This window comes from Peromyscus eremicus, chromosome 3 (assembly GCF_949786415.1).
Source record: "Peromyscus eremicus chromosome 3, PerEre_H2_v1, whole genome shotgun sequence".
NCBI classification, from domain to species: domain Eukaryota; kingdom Metazoa; phylum Chordata; class Mammalia; order Rodentia; family Cricetidae; genus Peromyscus; species Peromyscus eremicus.
Genome location: NC_081418.1, coordinates 127,585,980 through 127,607,094, shown reverse-complemented (window position 1 = coordinate 127,607,094; position 21,115 = coordinate 127,585,980). Strand labels below are relative to the sequence as shown.

The window sequence follows — 21,115 nt, the reverse complement described above, 5'->3', positions numbered from 1 at the left end:
CACTCCACACCAGCAGGCCTAGTCACGGACATATAGATCATGCACCGCCTCTTCCTGGCCTAGCCTCAGTCACGAAGGCTATGCACTGGCTGGCTCTGGTCTAGCTCTAATCAACCAGCTTCTGCATCAGGTTACAATCTCACACCAGACATACAACCAAAGAAAAAAGTCTACATGACTAGGCTATAACACAAAAACAAAAATACGAAAAGCCAAGAGATAATGTCCCCCCTCAGTCCATATATATATTTCTCCAATGGGGATTACTTAAATGGACTCCAGGATAGAATTTAAAAGGACAATCACAAACTTTATCAAAGAATTCAAAGGAGTTTAAAAATGATGCGGGGGAGGCGGGGGGAGTGCCTCCATGAATTTAAAGAGGATTCCAATATGTGCCTAAGTGATGGCCAAGAAACATATGACTTAATGAAATGACAAAGACAATTCAGGATTTGAAAACTTAATTCAGTAAAGAGATAGAAATACTGACGAGAACACAAGCTGAATGAAACTCAGTAACACAACTAGAAAACTTGAGAGAAAACTGTATAAATAGAAGGGATCAAAGAGAAAGTAGATCACTGGGTCTTGAAGATGTGGAGGAATTGAACTACTCAATCATAGACTATAAAAAGTTTAAATAAAAATAAAAAAACAAAACCTGAAAAGAACACAAAAATGTTGGGCATCTACAAAAGATGAGCTCTTCTAATTATAGGCAAAGATGAAGAAAAAAACTCCCAGGTCAACTGTACAGACCAGATCTTCAACAAGACCACAAAACAAAACCTCCCCAAATTAAGGAAAGACACACTCAAATAAACCAAGACATGACCATTAAAGAAACTCCCCACAGCAGATTGTAGTGAAATTATTTAATAGATAGAACAAGGAGAGTATAGTGGGAAAAGAGAGAGAGAGAAACCACAAGTCACACATAAAGGAAAACCCATCAGAGTAATAGCTGATTTCTCAATGGAAAAATTTAAAAGCCACCAGAGCCTAGAGCAATGCACTTCAAGTTCTAAAAGACTTTGGATGCCAACCTAGACTACTGTAAAACTACCTGTCAGGGTTGAAGAAGAAAGAAATACTTTCCAGTATACAGATTTAAAGAAATCATTTCCAAAATGGGAGAGATGGCCCGGCAGTTAAGAGCACTGGATGCTCTTCCAGAAGACCTCAGTTCAGTTTCCAGCACTCACGTGGCAGCTCACATCTCTCTGCAACTCTAATTGTAAGGGATATGATTCACTCTTCTGGCATCTGCAGGCATCAGGCACATACATGGTGTACAGACATCTATGCAGTCAAACACTTATACCCATAAAGTAATAGAAAAAATCATTTCCAACAAACCAGCCTGATAGAATATACTAGAAGCAATACTTAGGACTGAAGAGATGAATAAGCCAAGAATACAGAAAGAAAACTAATGAAACTCTAATCACTGAAACACAAAGGAGGACTAAGAACATAAACAGCAGAACAAATGACTAACCCTCCCCCAAAGTGACAGTCATCAACAAACACCTTTAAAACAACAACTCAAAGCATTAATAAATAACCCCAATTCGACAATTTAAAGACACAGGTTTGTGAAATGGGTTAAGAAACAAAATCCATCTGTCTATTGTCTACAAGAAACATCTTACTTTCAAAGATAGGAGTCACCTTAAAGTGAAAGGATGGAAAGAATATTTGAACTGCTTAGTTTTCTGTCAACTTGACCCAAGCTAGGGTCATTTGGGAAGAGAATCTCGACTGAGAAAATGTTCCCATCAGATTGGCCTATGAGCAAGTCTGCCGAGCACATTCTTGATTAATGATTGATGTGGAAGGGAGGGCCCAGCCCACTGAGGGCAGTGCCACCCCAAGGCAAGTAGTCCTGGATGCTATAGTAAAGCAGGCTGAGCAAGCCACCAGAAGCAAGCCAGTAATCAGCACTGCTCCATGGCCTCTGCCTCAGTTCTTGACTCCAGGTTCCTGCCTTGACTTCCTATCCTGACTTCTCTTCACAATGGACTTTAAGCTATAAGCTGAAATGAACCCTTTTCTTCTCAAGCTGTTTCTGGTCATGCTGTTATCACACCAATATAAAGCAAATGAACACAATATTCTAAGCAAATGGGACCAGGAAGCAAGCCAAGTGTCCCTATCCTAACATGACAAAATAGACTTCAAATTAAAACTAATCAGAAGCCAACGTCATCCTAAATGGAGAAAAACTCGAAACAATACATTAAAATCAGACTAAAATGGGGCTACCCACTATCCCTACTCCTCAATACAGTGCTCAAAGCACTAGCTAAAATAAACTGAGACAACAAAATTAAAGGGAAACTAAGAGGAAAAGAAATCAAATTACCCATTTGCAGATAGAACATTATTCATAAGCGATCCCCAAAATTTCATTAGTAAACTTCTAGAAATAATGAACACTTTCAGCAAAATGGCCGGACACAAAAATCAACTTACAAAATTCAGTACCCTTTCTTACACCAACAACAGTTAAAAAAGAGATCATGGACCCAATCCCATTATCTTCAGTGAAAATAAAAATCTAGGAATAAACCTAACCAAGGAGGTAAAAGATCTCTACAATAACAACTTTAAATCTCTAAATAAAGAGAATGGAAATGCACTAGAAAATGGGAAGGCCTCCCATGCTCTTAGACTAGCAGAACTGATATTGTGAAAATGATCATCCTACCAAAAGCAATTTACAGATTCAATGTGATCTCCATCAAAATCCCTATGAAATTCTTCCCAGAAATTTTTTTTTTTAAATCCTAAACTTCATATTGAACCACAGAAGACCCTGACTAGCCAAAGCAATCCTGAACACAAAGAATGATGCTGGAGGGATTGCCACTCCAAACTTCAAGATAAGTTACAGAACTATCATTAAAAAACCCAGCATGGTCCTGGCACAAAAACAGAAATGCAGAGCAATGGAATATATAGAATGGAGAAAATACAGTGTTTTCAACAAACCATGCTGGGAAAACCAGAACAATATGCAGGCAGAGGGAGGGAGGAGAGAGAAATCATATCAAGGATGTTTGAAAAAGACAGAGGGAAGCAGATTGTTTAGTGTTGACTTAAAATTACACAGATACACATCAATGTATGTGCGTATGTGTGTGCTGGTTTAAATGAAGTTATGCCACTTGGGGTGACACTACAGGCTACCTAACAAAACCCGTGTCAGTCATGGAAGATTCCCTCTGGAGATGTTCGTCAGGGGAGCCCAAGACCCCCAAAACAACACAGGCTATTGCCACTGCTCTTGGGTGCCTCCCAGAATTGGAAGGTAACTCCTTTTTGCTGATGACAGCACCTATTTCAGACACAGGACTTGGAGGAATCAAGCTCGATGTGATCTGGAAACCTCTTCCTTAAAGACTAGCTCTCACAGTACTGGAAAGAGCTATATAATCTGCCAATAGAGGGAAATGATCAATAACCCTACCCAGTTATACCACCTACAAACCAGAATGGCAATATATCCCAAAAGGTGCAATAGTGGCTGTGGTGGTCTGAATGAGAATGGCCCCCATAGGCTCCTATATTTGGATGCTTGGTCCCTAGTTGGTGGAATTGTTTTGGGAAGGATTAGGAGACATGGCCTTGTTGGAGAAATGCGCCACTGGGAGTAGGTTTTGATGTTTCAAAAGCCCACACCAGGCCTAGTCAGTCAGTCTGCCTATCCCCAGGCACATCCAGCTCATGCCTGTGGATCAAATCTAACCTCTCGGCTACAGCTCCAGTGCCATGCCTGCCTCCCTGCTGTCATGCTCCCACCATGATGGTCACTGCCCCACCCTCTGAAACTAGAAGCAAGCCCTCAATCAAAAACTTTCTTTTACAAGTTGCCTTGGTCATGGTGTCTTTTCACAGCAACAGCAAAGTAACAAGGCACTGACATACTGAGAGTCACCAACAGCCATCTAATTGGACTTAAGGCCAGCCCACCAGGAGGGGGAAAGGCTCATATTAACCCCTGACTGATGAGGTCTATGGAGCATAGAGGGGAACCTACTTTAGTAAATCAGCATAATTTCTAACTACACAGTAAATACTCATCCTCATAGCACAAATAAGTGTAGGTCCCACCCCTCATCAAAGAAGCTTCATTTTGTGACAAACAGAAACCATTACAGAAAGCCACAACTGAGCAAAAGGCAGAGAACAGCTGCCTGTGTGGTGACCAGCCCTACTTGACACAGCGGGAAGATGGTAGGAGCCAGATGACCAGGATGTCGGGATGTCTGCTGCAAGACACTGGCTTCTGTATATAACAGGGAAGCTGCAGCCACAAAATCTCAACGGTATGGTTTACTAAACAAGACCTGAACAATGACAGCACCTTTTGACATGCCAGCGTCAACGGGGGAAATTTCACAAGGCTCCACCTTTGGATGAAGAGCTATAGGCAATCAATCCAAGAGGGCAGATCAGTCTTCTCCAGGGACAAGCTCCCTGATAGGTTATCCAATCCTCCAACCTCCAAAGGTCAGGCTTAAACACATATACATATAAACAACACTAAAGAGACCTGTAGCTAGAGTTTTTCTGCCTGGCCCACGGTCAGGGCAAATCTCTCTCACCTGCCAGTCCCACAGCCGCTCAAACCCGACCAAGTAAACACAGAGACTTATATTGGTTACAAACTGTATGGCCGTGGCAGGCTTCTTGCTAACTGTTCTTACAGCTTAAATTAATCCATTTCTATTAATCTATACCTTGCCACATGGTTCGTGGCTTACCGGCATCTTCACATGCGGCTTGTCATGGTGGCAGCTGGCAGTGTCTCCCTCACTCAGCTTCCTGTTCTCTCAATTCTCCTCTCTGTTAGTCCCGCCTATACTTCCTACCTGGCCACTGGCCAATCAGTGATTTATTTATTGACCAATCAGCAACACATTTGACATACAGACCATCCCACAGCAGGACCCAACAAGTTGTATTCATAAATGTGTGCATGTGTGTGTAACAATAATAAAGAATAAAAGGCCACGAATTTAAAAAGGAGTTGGGGGCACAAGGGAGGAATAGAAAGAGGGGAAGATAATGTAAATACAGTACTCATATATGAAATTAAAAAAACAAAGAACTGGCTGTGGACTGTGGATCAGTGGTATAAAGTAAATACAGTACTCATATATGAAATTAAAAACACAAAGAACTGGCTGTGGGCTGTGAATCAGCGGTAGAGCTGTTGTCTAGTATGTATGAGACCCTATGCACAATCCCTAGAAAAGTGAATAAACGGAACATCTAGTAAAGGAAGAAGAGGAAACAGAACACACGGGAAGAAGTGATGTCCTTCAAGAAGTAGGTGGTTCAACTGATAGTGAAGAGGACTCTTCGTGTTTTTGTTCTGGTTTTTCATTTGTTTTGGTGTTGGAGACTGGACAAAGGCCCCATGTGTGCTAAGCTCTCTCCCTGCTACGGAGCCACATCTGCAGCACCCAATAGGGAACCGTACCAAGAGAATCAATTCCATCCTCTCTACGCCTTGGGCTGATCTTTTGCTAGTGCTGTTTAAATGAGACAAATATGTCGGAGCTAAAGCAGTCATATTTAGCAACAAGAAGCAAGAAGAGTTAAACCTTGTTCTCAAATAAACGATGAATTTGCTTTTAGTCTAAGTATGTCCCACATATTTTGTGTTTACCTGAAATTCATATTTAACTGTGAATGCTGTATTTTAATCCTAGTTGTAGCCAAGACATAGAACACAATTTCTACACTCAAGAGCAGAAGCTAAAAACCAAACCAAAACAACAATAAAAAACGAACAAAATCCAGTTTGCCTAAGCTTAAAGTGAAGGCAAAGAGAATTGTCTTTGACAAGAAGGCACACTCCACCTGCGTCGCACTGACATTAGACCTCCATTGTCCACTCCCCTCACAAAGGACAAACGTTTTAAAATGTGTTTTCTGCCTCCACCCTCCCAGTACCAGGATCACAGGCATGTGCCACCATGCCCAGCAGTTTCCCCTCCTAACATCAAATTTCAGCACATATTTTATCAATAAAATCTCCAGAATCAAGAAGTTAAGAAAGTACACACGGCTCTTTATTAACTTCCCCGTAACTGCCTCTGCCTGTACTCCACTACCTCACACTTGGCATACGTTCATTCACTGTATCAAACGGGGTATTTTTCCTCCTAAACCGAATCTCTCAAAATTCAAAATTCCCTTGCTTCAGATTTCCAACACTTAGCAGAAGATTGTGTTCACATCATTCCATAACTCTTAACAAGTGTAGCTCACACATTCTTTTTCACAGAACGTGATTTGAGTATTCTAAATGAAGTATTCCACTCCCATTTTGAGTAACTAACCAAGCAACTAGGTGTGAGATCTACTATACAAACACACACTTGCTTCTCCTGAGACTTATCAGAAATATTGGTGCTTTTTCCAGGAGATAAGTTATATACTAATTATTTCTCTAATTGCATAGCATGTAATCGAACAAAATAAGAGAAAAATAATTGGAAGGGTCATACATCACATTTATCTTCAGACACCATCAAATTAATAACGACAAAAGCCAACACAACTCCATAATAAATGTTGACAGCTGTACGACCACTGCTGTGTCCTTAAGTGGAGAAGACAATGAGGCAGAAAAGGGTTTTCTTTCTTTCTTTCTTTCTTTCTTTTTCTTTCTTTTTTTCCCCTTTCTTTCAAATGGGCTTTCAGAGAAGCGTTCTTCTTTTTAAGGGAGGTTTCATCGCGTTAAAGAGACGTGAGAACAAGAAGATGAGCCATTATGATTCTCCCTAATAAGTTCTCTATTAAAAACTTGACTCCGATGAAGAATCCACGTCGCTCGGTTCCAAGAAAAATAGATTTTTAAAGACAAGCAACAGGGCGGCGATTAAAATGCAAAGCAGCCTACCTACGCTTTCCCTCCAGCGTTTCTACATGAGCAGGACTCTCCAGACGCCACGTCAGGCACTCAGAGAGCAAGAGTCCGCGCTCCCATCTCGGATGTGGAAACTGAGGCGGAGGCAAAGGCAGGAGGGGCTTGCTGGGTGCACGCCCTCACAGCCCAGCCGGGGCAAGACTTCACCTGAGAGCGCCGGGGGCTTCCGGCCGCGGGCGGATCGGATGACCGGACCCCGCCCCGCTGCACGCGGCCTCTCCGGCGCCGAGACCACGGCGCACCCACCTGTCGCGGCCTCCTAGCAGCCACACCCCTGGCGGCCGGGCGCGCGCAGCCCCGCCACACCGCACCTCGGCGCAAGCAGCTCAGGTGGGCGCCGAGCTCCACCCGCGCCCCGCTTCCTGCATGACACAGGCCGGACGCCGCAGGGCTGCTGGGTCAGCGCGCAGTACACACCACCCAGCGAGAGGACGCCGACTGACCGGTCACGTGACACGCCGGTCACGTGCCCGACGCGCCCCAGGCCAAAAAAAAAAAAAAAAAAAACACGTTGCTGGGGCGACCTGGGGCGCTAGGAAGGCGGGGCAGCGGAGGCCCTCTGGGCGACAACCCCACAGCAGCGGGGACGCCAGCCTCGTTAGGTGAGGCTGCTTTTAGACTCCGCCCGGCTTCACCTTCTTGGCATAGAGGAAGGGAAACCTTCCCACAAGGGGAAGCTGCGGGAACTAAGCGATAAAACGTGTTTGTTTGTATGTTTCTTTTTGCTCTCAGTCCCTAACCTAGAGAGATCCTGGTTGTATATGGTATGAATATGTACACATAGAATTCATACATTATAATTTTCATGGGGATATTGCTGCTCATGTAAATAGACATGTATTTATTAGTAACTCTACTTTGTCCACATTTGTCTGCTCTTCCCTGATTTTACCTCTAGATTGGTATTCTTTGTGACTTTTCCCCTCCACAGTACTGTTGGTTGGACCCAGGGATTCTCTCAGAAGTTATCACTGAGTTTCATCCCCAGCTCTTACTATTTCTTACAATTCTGATCTTCCTAAGTCACACCTTACAGAAGAGGTTTCAGCCACTGGTAATTTTACTTATCCAATAACCTTTATTCACGGTGCATTGAAGAGTATTCTTTTTAATTCATGAGAGATTTGTAACCAAATCCCCACAATAACTACACAATTTCCTGTTGTCTAGCAGTAGTCCGTTTAACTAATCACGTTCCTCCCCACAATGCTCACTTTGCATACTTGACTAGAGAGCAGATGTTAGGAGACAAAACATCTAGATGCATACAGCAAAGCCCAAACAGGTTCGTTTCTGTAAATCACCTTGAAAGCAACATTCATACAGAAAATGCAATGGTGAGTTTTCTCTGTGCAGTTATTTTGCTGTGGAAAGCAGCTACAACCTGAGAGAATCTTCCTGCCCCTTCTGGCAACAGGTGTTCCAAGAAGGCAGAACTAATCTCCCATTAATATAGTGTATAAGCAATTAATACAGTGGGTGAGAAAAAAAAAGCTAGTTAACTGATTTGGGGGTGTGGAAGCCTGCCATCCTACTGGAGGAAGTGACAGTCTTCGGGCTTCTAAAGGTATCTGTGAGTTTTTACAGAGCTGGAAAGCATTATTATGTGAGTCCTAACTCAAGCATCACTACCTAAGAGATTTCTGAAGCCTTTCTTTGTCTATCTAAAACAAAGCTCAAAGTCCTGAGAAAAAAGAGGTATATTGCATCTGTCCAAACCCAGAGTCCAAATTCCTGTCCCCAGTTTACAGCTGAGTAGGAGACTGTCAACGAGGAAACAAAATGGAAGTGTGAAGAAGCAGCTGTACTTAGAATGTAAAGCTGCTAATAAGTGAATTGTGTGGAGGTGACCATATGCTCAGTCCAAGAAGCGTTGTGGCATTTGGCTAAATCCTCCCTGTGTGCTGTGCTTATGGGGATGCCTTCCTTCTCCTGGAAATAGTAGATTATGTGATGATAAGTAAGGCATAAGCCAGATGACCACTGTTAGCCTAGAACTAGTCACAACCAACTCTCCAAATGGCTAAGCATATAAAGCATGAATGGGTTTATCAGTTAAGGGTTTATTGCAAACAAAATATGTCAACATGGTAGGGGGCACCTATAATTTCTGCCCTTGGGAGGCTTCAAGACAAGAGATTATGAATTCAAGATCAAGCCTAGGCTACACAGTTGACCTAAAAAAATGTGTGTGACAAAATATACTGCAATTAGCCGGGTGTGGTGACACACGCCTTTAATCTCAGCACTCAGGAGGCACAGGCAGGTGGATCTCTGAGTTCGAGGCCAGCCTGGTCTACAAAGTGAGTTCCAGGACAGCTAGGGCTGTTACAAAGAGAAACCCTGTCTCTAAAAACCAATATAGATAGACAGATAGATAGATAGAGAGAGAGAGAGAGAGAGAGAGAGAGAGAGAGAGAGAGAGAGAGCTATTGTCTATGACCATAATGGCATTTAACACAGTGGGTCCAAAGCGTGAGGAATAATAATAGGAAGTAGCAAACGAATTTAGAGATGAATAACTAAGTCTTATCTATGCTGTGTAAGAGCCACCCTTGAATCCACATTTCATTGTTTTTAGTCTTGGACAGCTTTCCATAGGTGCAACATCTGGGGATAACTTATGAAAAAGGTTTACTTTGGTGCATGGCTCTGGGGGGCTCCAATCCTAGATGACAGGGCAGTTTTCCTTTGTTAATGTTGTTGTTGTCGTGTTGTGTTGTGTTGTGTTTATGAAGCCAACTTCTTTGAGCTCATCAGAAGACTCATTCTTTCTTCTATAATGAGGTGTTTGCACAATTCTATAATTGAAATAAATCCAAAAGTGGGTATGGAGGTACATGCCTGCAGCCCCAGCTAGGCCAAAGGCCGAGACTGGAGATCACTCAGTCAAGCCTTGAAGCCAGCCTGAGTAACAGAGCAAGACTCTGCATCAAACAATATATAATAATAATAATAATAATAATAATAATAATAAAAGTCAACTAAGATCTGAAAACTAAATTTGTTGCAATTGCTGACAGTGAGCATAGGTCACAGCATGAGGATTTTTGAGTTTCTCTGTTCATTGTTTAATAAAGAAACAGAGACAGTGTGGGTTGGCTGAAAAGACAGTGCCACATGATTGACCCTTTAGATCTCTTCTTTGGTTGCAATTATGCAGTTAATCCAGGGTAGTGCTATATGCCCATCACTGGTGAGCAACAAGGTCCTGAGGACTTACTCATCTAGACAAGAACATTTAAGCACCATGGGCAACTCTCCAGCTTTCTCTTATGCTACCACAACAGTTCCAGAGCATTGTGAAGCTACATTCAGTAAACAGCCTAAGTCCCCAAGTTACTTTATTGGGCAGCTGCCCTAGGAGCTTGCTCAGCTCACTGGGTTTTATATGAGTAAGAAATAAACTATGTTGCATCACACCACTGAGCTTTTGGGGATTAATTTGAAACCACAACATAATATAGTATCTGTTAGATTCTGAATTATATCCTCCAAATTCATAATGTTGAAGTTCTAACTCTTAATACCTTTTAATAAGACTTTTAATTTTTAGGTTTTTAACTCAATACTGTTGTTTTCTGTTGTGGAAAAAACTGCATGCTGTATTTGTTGCTCTCACTGGTTAATAATGTATTGTTCTCACTGGTTAATAAAAAATCTGACTGGCCAATAGCTAGGCAGAAAGTATAGATAGGACAGCAAGACACAGAGGACACTGGGAAGGACACAGAGAGAGGAGTCTCCAGCGAAATATGGAGAGGAAACAGGAGGTACAAGATGAAAGAGAGGTAATGCCACATGGCAAAATGCAGATTAATATAAATGGGTTAAGTTGTAAGAGTTAGCTAGTAACAAGCCTGAGCTATTGACCAACAATTTATAATTAATAATAAGTTTCTGAAGGATTATTTGGGAGTGCCTGCCAAGACACAGAGAAACTCTGTCTACAGTTTTCTTGTACAGTTATTCAAGGTTTGGCTACTTAAAGCACATTCATGTGACTCTTGTGTCTTTATGACATGTCATCATCATTATAGATTTATGACTTTTTAAAATCTATTTATTTAATTTTGGTTTTTCAAGACAGGGTTTCTCTGTGTAGCCCTGGCTATCCTGGAACTAGCTCTGTAGACCAGGCTGGCCTCAAACTCACAGAGATCTGCTATTGTCTGCCTCCTAAGTGTTGGGATGAGGCATACTCATTGCTCCTAGGGTACTATGTCTTCTAGGCCTTCTCAGAGAAACTGAGATGGGACATAGTCACACAACTGAAATGTTATTAACAATACGATGAGATGGGCTAAAAGTTTAAAAAAAAAGACACATTCCTTTCAGTATTTTAAGTGGTGCTTTTTAGTTTAGGAGCTCATTCTTAAAACTTAAGACGAGGATGGGTATATCACAAGACCTGATCACACTTGATACTCTGGCAACAGCATAAGAGCAATGTGTCCTCAATTCACTATGATTTACAGACCCAAATTAAATCTGCCTGAATCTGCCTTAAGTTCAATCATTTACTAACATCATGATTAGCACACATGATAAAGAGGCCTTGCTATTTTGAGTGCTAATCTTAGTCATAACAACCTACTATATGTGTTACTGTTTATGTTATTTGATGTTTTGAATATTGACATGTCTTCTAGATTCCCTTCAAATGATGGCCTGAAAATCTCCAAGCAAGATCATACATAGCCCCTTAGTCTAGATAGGGTGAGACTTGGTACTTGGATAGGTAGGCTCAGCATCCCTATTAAGTCCGAAGGAACTATAAAAAAGTAGGCCCTCCTCCTTCTGAATCCCTTAAGATTCAGAAGGGAAATCAGGAAGGCTAGAAAGACAGGGAAGTGTGGAGGTAGGGGGAAGGACTTCCTCACCAGGTGAAGCATCTTGCTTGAGATCTCACCTCAATGGCTACTTAAGGTCTTCCCCTCTTCTCAGCTATAAACCTGAATTTTTCAAGGACTCTCACCAGAAACCCCATTTACAGGATGAAGACAAGCACTAAAGCCTGGCAACCCCAGCATTTCCTTGTTTTACTCTAATTTACATTATCAAATTTCATCCATGGCATCCCCAAGCCACCTCCCCTCACTTACCAAAAGGAAGAGAAAACAAGTTTCTTGCAACCTTTTGAAAAATAACTTGAGAGACACCAAAGTAGTATATGTGACAAGTAAAGACAGTTGCCACTGTTCCTTTAACACTTCACGGTGTCGTAACTTCCACAACCTTTAGAGAAGCCAACAGCCATGCTATTGTAGATGTTCTACTTTCTCTTTTCTCCTTGGGGTCTTTTCCCTAAACCTCATGATTAAGCCTATATTCAAATAGCTTTAATTCTCAATTCTGCTTCAAACTGGCCATTCCTAAAATTCTTTTCTTCATCAAACCCTGAGTTGACCTTGTTGAGGTCCTTTAGTGATAATGGCTGAGGTGGCCACACCAACCTGTGTATCTGCTCCTTCACCACTGACAAAATGATTCTCCTGCCTCAGCCTCCTGAGGAGATGAGAGTACAGGCTTGCACAAGCACATCCGACTTGCGTTTTCTCTCAGAAGGCTGGACATGCACTTTGTGGGTGATTTGGTCTGCTGTGCTCTCTTTACTTGAAGTGTTTTCTTCATATTTTCCTTCTACAAACTTTATAATTCTTCTCTCTTGAATTCTAATCACCTATAGCAAATACTGTAGCTAAACAATGCTGTGCCCATTTCTAAACTCTTGTTTGAAGCTACTTAAATAGAAAAGCAAATAAACTTTATCTTCAGCTTCTCTTGTAATAGCATTTTGATCAGGGAAATATCACTCAGCAAGATATCTCTCCTCAGAGAGGTTAAGTCCAGCTCAGAAAAAAAATCCTCTTGCGGTGGGGGGGGGGGTTAGTTTTTGAACCAGGGTTTCTTTGTGTAGCCCTGGCTATCCAAGAACCTGCTCTAGAGACCAGACTGGCCTCAAACTCAGAAGTCTGCCTGCTTCTGCCTCCTGAGTGCTGGGAATAAAGGTGTGTGCCACCACTGCCTGGTTAAAATAATCCTTTTGAATGTATGGTTTTTATCCTAAGTCTCTAACCTGTTACCTCTTTTTTCCTAGCTAATTCTTATTTGAGAAGCTCCAACTAAAAAGGCTGGGTATCATTTGCTGCTAACTGCGCAACTCTCCCATTTCTTTTATACTATGAAGATTACTATTAGATAATGGCCTGGCTAGCTAGTCAAAATCTTTGTACTACAACAAACTCTACTAGTCAATTTTACCACTGTATTCCCAACACCTAGTTACAGTCATTTGTATATGAGATGCACTGGACAAGGATTTGGATGAACCTGATAAAGCACTGTTATCAAGTGCTTATAAATTAGGGGATAGCTCCACTCCATGAATGCTAATTACATTCTTACTTCTAGCTCTCTATAAAATCTCTGAATAGTTGAGGACTTCTAACACTTCAAGAGACTGACAAAATAAAACAAAAAATATCCAGGACAATGATTTGAAAATGTTTTCAATTAAAATTGGTTTTGTTTGTAAAGGGAGACAGAGGCAGAATAAGTTGAGCCTCAAACTGAAAACACTGAGTAAAAAGTAAGTTAAGTATATATTTGTGCTGGGCAAGCTACACTGTCTCTCCTACAATGTCAGAATTACTGAGTGGCAGGCAGCACTCTCATGCTACATCAGTTTCCTTACCATGACCTTACCAAGACTCCTGGTTTCACTTGATAAGCATGACCACACCCATCACAAGTTCTACATCACAGTTCATCACACATGGTGGGTTTAGGCTGCAGAGAGGCTGAAAGGGTTATGGGTGCCACAGGAATTTGTAAGTCTGTACAAAGAGCCCATACATACATGCTGCAGGTGGTGAGGTAAGGAACTACCCACCATTCAGGATGTGTCGAGGTGTAGAGCTGCTAAAATACAGATGAGTCTGAGGGTCTGAATGGCTTAGAAGAGAACAATTTCAAATCAGCAGAATCAAATCATGCTGCTGAGGTATAGTGCACAGTATGATGTGGTGAAGATCCTTGGCAGAGGCCAAGCCACTTGACAAGGTGATGAGTCAGCATTGCTGGCATGCCACTCTTAGATGCCTTTTCCTTTGATGTGTTTCAGAGGAAGAAGATCACATCATTTGTTATCCCGTGTTTGATAGACTCACATACCTAGTTTTTGTTTTGTTTTTGAGATGATCTCACAGTATAGTCCATGCTGACCTTCAATTCAAAATCCTCCTGAATCAGTCTCACTAGTGATGGTGTAACAGGTATGTGCCAGCACACCTACCCATGCCTAGTGTTCCTAAGGTGATTTGATAGTGTGTGTCCATGTGCATCTGATGTGTTAAGTTCATAAATCAGCATGAATAACTTACCAGGCTATGCCTCTTGACTGTGCCATGAAGCTGTTAGTTAGTTGTTTTGGTTTTTTTTTTTTTCAAGAAATTCTGTATGTGCAACCTCTGGTGATTATTCACTTGCCCAGACAAGATGGCACATCTGCTGTGGGATGTCTTTCTGTATACTGTGAATATGTGTTGCTCTGACTGGTTGATAAATAAAGCTGTATTGGCCTATGGCAAGGCAGCTTAGAGGCAGGCAGGAAATTCAAGCCAATAGACAGGAAGAAGAAAGGGGAAGAAGAGAAGAGATGCTGCTAGATTCTGCCAGGAGAAGCAAGATGTAAAAGTACCAGAAAGTCACAAGCCATGTGGCAAAGTATAAATTTATAGAAATGGGTTAATTTAAGATGTAAGAGCTAGCTAGCAAGAAGCCTGAGCCATTAGGCCATATAGTTTGAAAATAATATAAGCCTCTGTGTGATTATTTGGGACCAAGCGGCTGCAGGACGTGGGTGGGAGAGATTCATCCTGACCACAGGGCCCGGGTGGGACACAGTAAAACTTCCAGCTACACATATCTTTCTTCCCTACCTCTTTCAATCAAAATGAAGTAACTCAGACAAACTAGTGCTTACCATAATGGAGTAATTCAGCTTAAGGAACAACCTGATTGCTACAATAGTCTTAAAACAACCACCATTAAAAACTGGCTATCAATATTCCTTAGAATAACTGTTCTACAATCCAAGTGAGAAAATGCATCCAATATTGTACACAGAATACAGAAATCGTATCCATATTACTTGATATACTCAAGGAAACTTTGAGCATGCTCTTAATCCTACTGTTTGGAAAGCTGAAGCAGGATTGAGAATTCTAGGGTCGGGGTACCTAGTGAAACTCTCCAAAAAGAGATGAAGAGCTATAATATAGCTGAGCAGTGCTCCTTGTCCAGCATGCTCAAGGCCCTGGGTTCCATCTCAGCACTGTAAAAATCAATTTAAAAATGTCTCCAAACTGAGATTCCAAGTTAGCAAGGAAGTTCATTTCACCATATGCTCAGGGTTCAGGGATTACTGTTTTTCCATTTCCAAGGCTGGGTATTTCCCTGCCAGAGAGGCATCATAACACTGTCCAGTACCTCAGGGACAAGACCAGGATGTACTTCAATAAGGGTGACAATTGCTATCTTAGTAGGCCTGGAGAACACATCTGATCAAAAAAGGTATTTCTTGAGAATTAAAATCTAACGGGATTTGCCTTGCCAGGTTTGACTTGCTTTAGGAAACTGTCATTCCCTGATGGGTTTTCCTTTTGCAGTAGTGATGTCAATCCTATGAGTGACCTTGTTTGATTTTTGGAAGCATAAAATTTTCTGATTTTAAAAGTTTACAGGTGGAAAGGAATTTTGCGTCAAGATGAATCAGACTCAGTCTTACATAACCCTGATTTAGATGGTGTTTAAATAAGACTGGGTTATCACATCTAATGGAACAAACTAAGACTGAGGGACTGTTAGGATAGAAAGAATTTTCCATTTACATTTTCACATAGGAACATGAATTTTGTGGGGCCAATAGTGGAGCATTATGGAATGAATTCATATCTCTTCCCAAAATTCATATGGATGCCTTAAGCCCCAGCATGGTTTCATTAGGAGTAAGGAAGTAATTATGATTAAATTAGATCATATTAGGGGCCCAAATTTTGCTTGAACTAGTGTCTATAGTAGAAGACACTGCAGTCTTCTTTTTGAGTTCCTTTCCCGTGTGCCCTCACCTCGATTACATGCATACACATGAAAGTTATGTGCGGTATATAACAAGAAGGCAGTCCATACGCAAGCTAGAAAGCTCCACAAACAGAACCTGTGGGGCCTACACATAGCACTCGCAGGCACCAGAACTGTGCGTGCACAACTGCCACTTCAGCTGCCTAGTCCACTGTGGTGTTTTGTTATGACAATCTGAGCAGACCACTATCCTGACAAAAAGTGGGAGCACATTCTTCATGTGACCATACACAGCATGAAAGAATATCTACCTATGCTATCGTTTATATATGGTGACTGCCAAAAGAACAGAGGTTACCAGAAAAAAAGTTGGAAGCATTCTATGAAATTTTGACTTTTCTATTTTTTCTGATATATATTACTTCTATTAGAAATTTCAAAAAATTAAGTTTTCAAAGGAAAGTTAAAATACTGTACCTGCATTTCCTAAATTTCAGTCACTCAGATCTGTGATTTTTGTTATTTGTGTCCTAGCCACTTATGAGCATTCACTCAGCTTTTTAAAAGTCTAAATCAACCTATTTCACCTTTTCAATCTAGAATGGTTTGCAGTTTTATTTTTATGACAGACATTGAAACTAATTATTTTAGAATGTTTATCCATAAACATTATCCTACAAGCATCTCATGTTTCAGGAGTGGCACAGAGGGCACACTTTAAAAAGTACTTCTGGATACAAAATCTGATTATCATGGTGGCTTAAAACCATATTAGTCCTAAGAGAAAATTCCTATCTCTATTTTACAATTAAATCACTTCAGAATAGTAATATGAAACATATAAACATTTTAATTTCCTCTGGCTGAATGATTACATTGCACTAAATATAACTAATTCTGTTTTTTTTTATTCAGACTTATGGAGTCAAGTTGGTCTCTGAGTGACTATGTAAACCAAGGATGCAGGTGAACTCTAACCCCACTCCTCCACTTCTCCAATGCTAGGGTTCCAGGGCTCTGTGCATGCTAGGTAAGCACTCTACCACCTGAGCTACAGCCCTAGAACCTAAATGTAACTTGGAATATTTTACATAGTTAAAAGTTTTAAAATATTGGGAAGTTGAGGCAGGATCACTATCACAAGTTTGAAGCCAGCCAAGGCTACATTGTGAGTTTCAGGTCAACTTGAACTACAGAGTAAGATCATGTCTGGAAAATCAAAACAACAAAAAGTTAAGAATATAAAGACTTTCAATACTGTTAAACCAAATGTGTTCGGCTTTTACAAATTAAAAACTGAATATAAAATGATTGAGATTTAAAAGCATTTGATAAAGTTATATAGGTTATGCAATACGGCAGTTCATTTGTTCAAGGCTGTGGCCAGGGCTGTATGCAGGGCACACTCCTCATCACTGAAACGAAGACAGGTCTGAAGTCTCTGAAGTCCTTCTCATAATGATAACATATTTTGAACAATAGTGCTTCATCTCTAAGTGACTCAGAAACTAGCAAACCAACTCAACTGTGGGCTGAGGGTGTGCTCAGCGGCAGGGTGCTTGCTTAGGCTATAGATTTCATCCCCAGTATCAAGACAAAATTGATGCAGCCTTGACCCAAATCATTTGTAAAACTTAAAGACTTATCTCTACTAATAATTATGAGTTAAAAGTAAACACAGCCTGACCTAGGTATTCATATTTATACAATAAATATGCTTTGGTTCATTTTTCAGTGGCATGATAAAATGAGTTTTTAATTTTTATATGCCAAACCACATTTATTACTTGATAAGTGAAGAAAGGCAATTATTTATTGATAGGTGAAAGTATTTGTCATTAACCTTTATTTATTCCTCCTTTAAAAACATGCATTTCAGGACCTAGGGAGATGATTCAGTGATTGAGAGTGCTCGAATTGCAAGTGAGCATGAGGAATTCAGTTCAAATGCCCAGCACCCACGTAAAAAGCTGGGCATGGCTACAAGTGCCCATAACCGCCGCACTGAGAAGGGTGTAGGGAGCAGGGACAGGCAGATCCTGGGAGCTGGTTAACCAGCCAGCCAGCCCAAATGGCAAAACCCCTGTCTCAAAGCAGTAAGGTGGAGAGTGATATATCCAAGAAAGACACCTGACTGTTCAGGGATCCATGTCTTTCTCAGAGGCCTCAATGAAAGGACAAAGGGAACCTAGTTCTGTGTCCTTGCCCAGGAGCAGACTTGGCAAGGTCCAGTCTGGGGCTGTTGGCCAGGGCCTCAAAGACAAGGTTTTGGTTCCTAGGAACTTGGCTCCTCCACCCCTGAAAGAGACTGGAGTAATCAGTCCCAAGGCCACTATGTACTCAGTCAGTGATGCACTTAAGATAACCTGTGTTCCCTTTTGTACACCATTGCTTGACTGGCTTCCTGCTGACTTTGTCACATTATATGATAGTTGCCGCTGCCTCGGTCCCACTTCTCCCCTGGAAACAGTATATAAGATGCTGTGCACTTAAGAAGCTTGTTTGGCATAAGATCTCCTGACCCCAGTTTTCCTATTTTCTTCATCTTCTCATCTCCTACCCATCTCACTTAGGACTTTGTCACTGAAGAATGGCATACTGGTCCAGGTCATCTGACGTCCTGCTCTGGCCTCCATATGTGTCCTTTGAGTGCACTCATACACATGTATGCACCACACACAAAGCATACTCTCAGCAGGGTATGGTAGTTCAAGCCTATAATCTTGGCTGTTGTGCAATATTAGAAAAAGATGTGTTACACTCATTTATGCTGTGGAATATATGTTTAATGATGCAAAGGTGTGTTGCATTCTTTTATGTTGCATTTGTTTTACTCTGTAAGGCTGTGCTACTTTGCCTGCCTAAAACACCTGATTGGTCTAATAAAGAGCTGAACGGCCAATAGGTTGTCAGGAGAGGGAAATAGGCAGGGCTGTCGGGCAGAGAGAATAAACAGAAGAAGCAGGAGAGAAAAGAGGAGCAAGAAAAGGAGGATGACATCAGGAGCCAGCCACCCAGCTACACAGCCAGCCACAGAGTAAGAAGTAAAGAAAGGTGTATAGAATAGAGAAAGATAAATGCCCAGAGAAAAAGGCAGATGGAATAATTTAAGAAAGGTCGGCTAGAAATAAGCCAAGCTAAGGCCGGGTCTTCATAAGTAAGAATAAGACTCCGTGTATTTATTTGGGAGCTGGGCGGTGGGCCCCCAAAGAGTAAAAAGTAAAACAACCAACTACACCTAGCACAAGAGAGACTGAGGCTTAAAAGCTGCTGCAAATTCAAAGGCCTGACTGGGCTACAGTAGGAGACCCTCTCTCAAAAACCAAACAAACCAAAAAGCATGCCTTCCACCTTTGACTTTAAGGCTCCTCTATTACATTTTTTTCTCAACCATTCTCTTTTACAAATGTGCTTTACTAGTCTATCAGCATCTTTGTCCATCAACATTCAGTCTCTTACAAAAAACAAGGGAAGAGTATCAGGAGTTCTCCAGGAAACTCTCACTGAGTAAGGGATCTATGAAGCACCAAAACGACCTCCTGGAATCCCTCTAGGAGATCAAAGGTACAGCCACTAGTCGGGCTGCTTAACAGCCTTAATGGCCTTCCAGAGTCCTGAATGGAAAATGGGTAACACCTAAGGAACATGGTCCTTAGACCTTTAAAAATCCTTTTATACTGCCAGTCATTTTCCTCAAGTATAATAAATCACTGATTTACCTATTTTATAAAAGAAAATGTAAATAATCAAATAAAGTCATTTTGAAGTTGAATATTTATTTGAATATTATTTTCCCCTGCAAAAGCACTCAATATGTAATAAAAATAAACCAAATTTGTGAGACTTTTAAAAATATATATAGCCATTTTTGAAAAGTGAAAAGTTGGTCTCTGTTTTCAATGGCAATAAGGAAGACACTGTTATTTAAAACTACCACTTAAAAAGTAGTATTTTAAGAAATGTATACTATATTAACATGATGTGTTCTACAGAATGGATACATATATGAATGCCAATCTGAATATGGAAGAAATATATGTGTTAAAAATCACACTGGAGAAACAAATGTTCTTTAAAAAAGAACCTGCTAGTAAACCTCATAAACTTTCACACGTGGGATTTATAAAAAGAAAAAATTCCATCTACCCCATCCCCACAAGAAAAGAAAGAAAAATGGGCAAAATGTGCTCAGTTTGAACAGAGCCATTACAGAAACACTCATTTCTGTACAACATGGAAGCCTGGTTACACAGCCAATGGTAACTTCCTAAAGTGCATCTTTTGAAGATTTGTCTAATAAATAATTCCAATCTCAAATATAAAATACTTAACACAGACATGCAATAACAAAACTAAATCATTATAGTGTAAAGTTTTTAAAACTACTTTTAGAACTTTTGATTCACCAAAGAATAAAGACATCAATACAATAGGCATTTTCATTCTCCAACAGTATGCACTGTGTGCTCTTGTTATTTGGCAAATCTTTTGGAGTCGAACAAAAATAATGCAGTCTAAACAATATTTCTTCTGTCAATATAATAGGATTCCTCAGGCAGAGCAGTAAAGCGCAGAGAAGAGTTAGATTTTGGGAAGTTTTGGTGCATTAACCACAGGGTTTGCCTCCTGCAAGTATCTCCTCCCTGCACTCTTGTAGTCATAGGTGCAGCCATGAGTTTCTGCATAGCGATGAGATGCACAGAAGTTGTTTCCACATCTAAAGCACAAAAAAAGTGTATGTGAATAGTCAGATTGACACAGAGGGCTCATCTCTTTAGGAGAGAAAAGCGTGCCTTCAGGTAGTCCAGCAAAAGCCCTCTGGATCTCCTTAGCAATTTCAGCAGGGATAGTCCCTTCCACTCCTAAGTATAAAGGCCCTAAAAGAACAAGGTGCCTGTTCACGAATGACAGGTATGTATCTTTTTGAAGTAAAAAACTGAAAAGCTGGTACCATGTCCATCATATCTCTTACATTTAGTAAATTTGAATTCTAAGAAATTAAGTCTCATGAGAAAATGAGGCTATGTAAAAATTAGCTATGTAAGGCTGGACATGGTGGTGTATGCTTTTAATCTCAGC

The 21,115-nt window shown here is 40.9% G+C and overlaps 2 protein-coding genes across 6 annotated transcripts in view; both read right to left on the bottom strand.

The window, feature by feature from the left end:
* The window catches only part of Marchf8 (membrane associated ring-CH-type finger 8), a 71,546-nt gene extending 64,491 nt beyond the window's left edge, over positions 1 to 7,055 (bottom strand). Inside the window, exon 1 of the mRNA XM_059258443.1 lies at positions 6,926 to 7,055. The gene's annotated coding sequence lies outside the window, so the exon portion shown is untranslated. The remainder of the gene's footprint in view (positions 1 to 6,925) is intronic.
* Positions 7,056 to 19,792: 12,737 nt separating this feature from the next.
* The window catches only part of Zfand4 (zinc finger AN1-type containing 4), an 86,209-nt gene continuing 84,886 nt past the window's right edge, over positions 19,793 to 21,115 (bottom strand). For 4 of the 5 annotated variants that reach the window (XM_059258438.1, XM_059258436.1, XM_059258437.1 and 1 more), the window contains one exon: positions 19,793 to 20,753. In XM_059258438.1, the coding sequence (XP_059114421.1) occupies positions 20,618 to 20,753 (136 nt within the window). In that variant the 3' untranslated portion in view covers positions 19,793 to 20,617. The remainder of the gene's footprint in view (positions 20,754 to 21,115) is intronic. The other variant, XR_009378366.1, reaches the window with a different exon arrangement.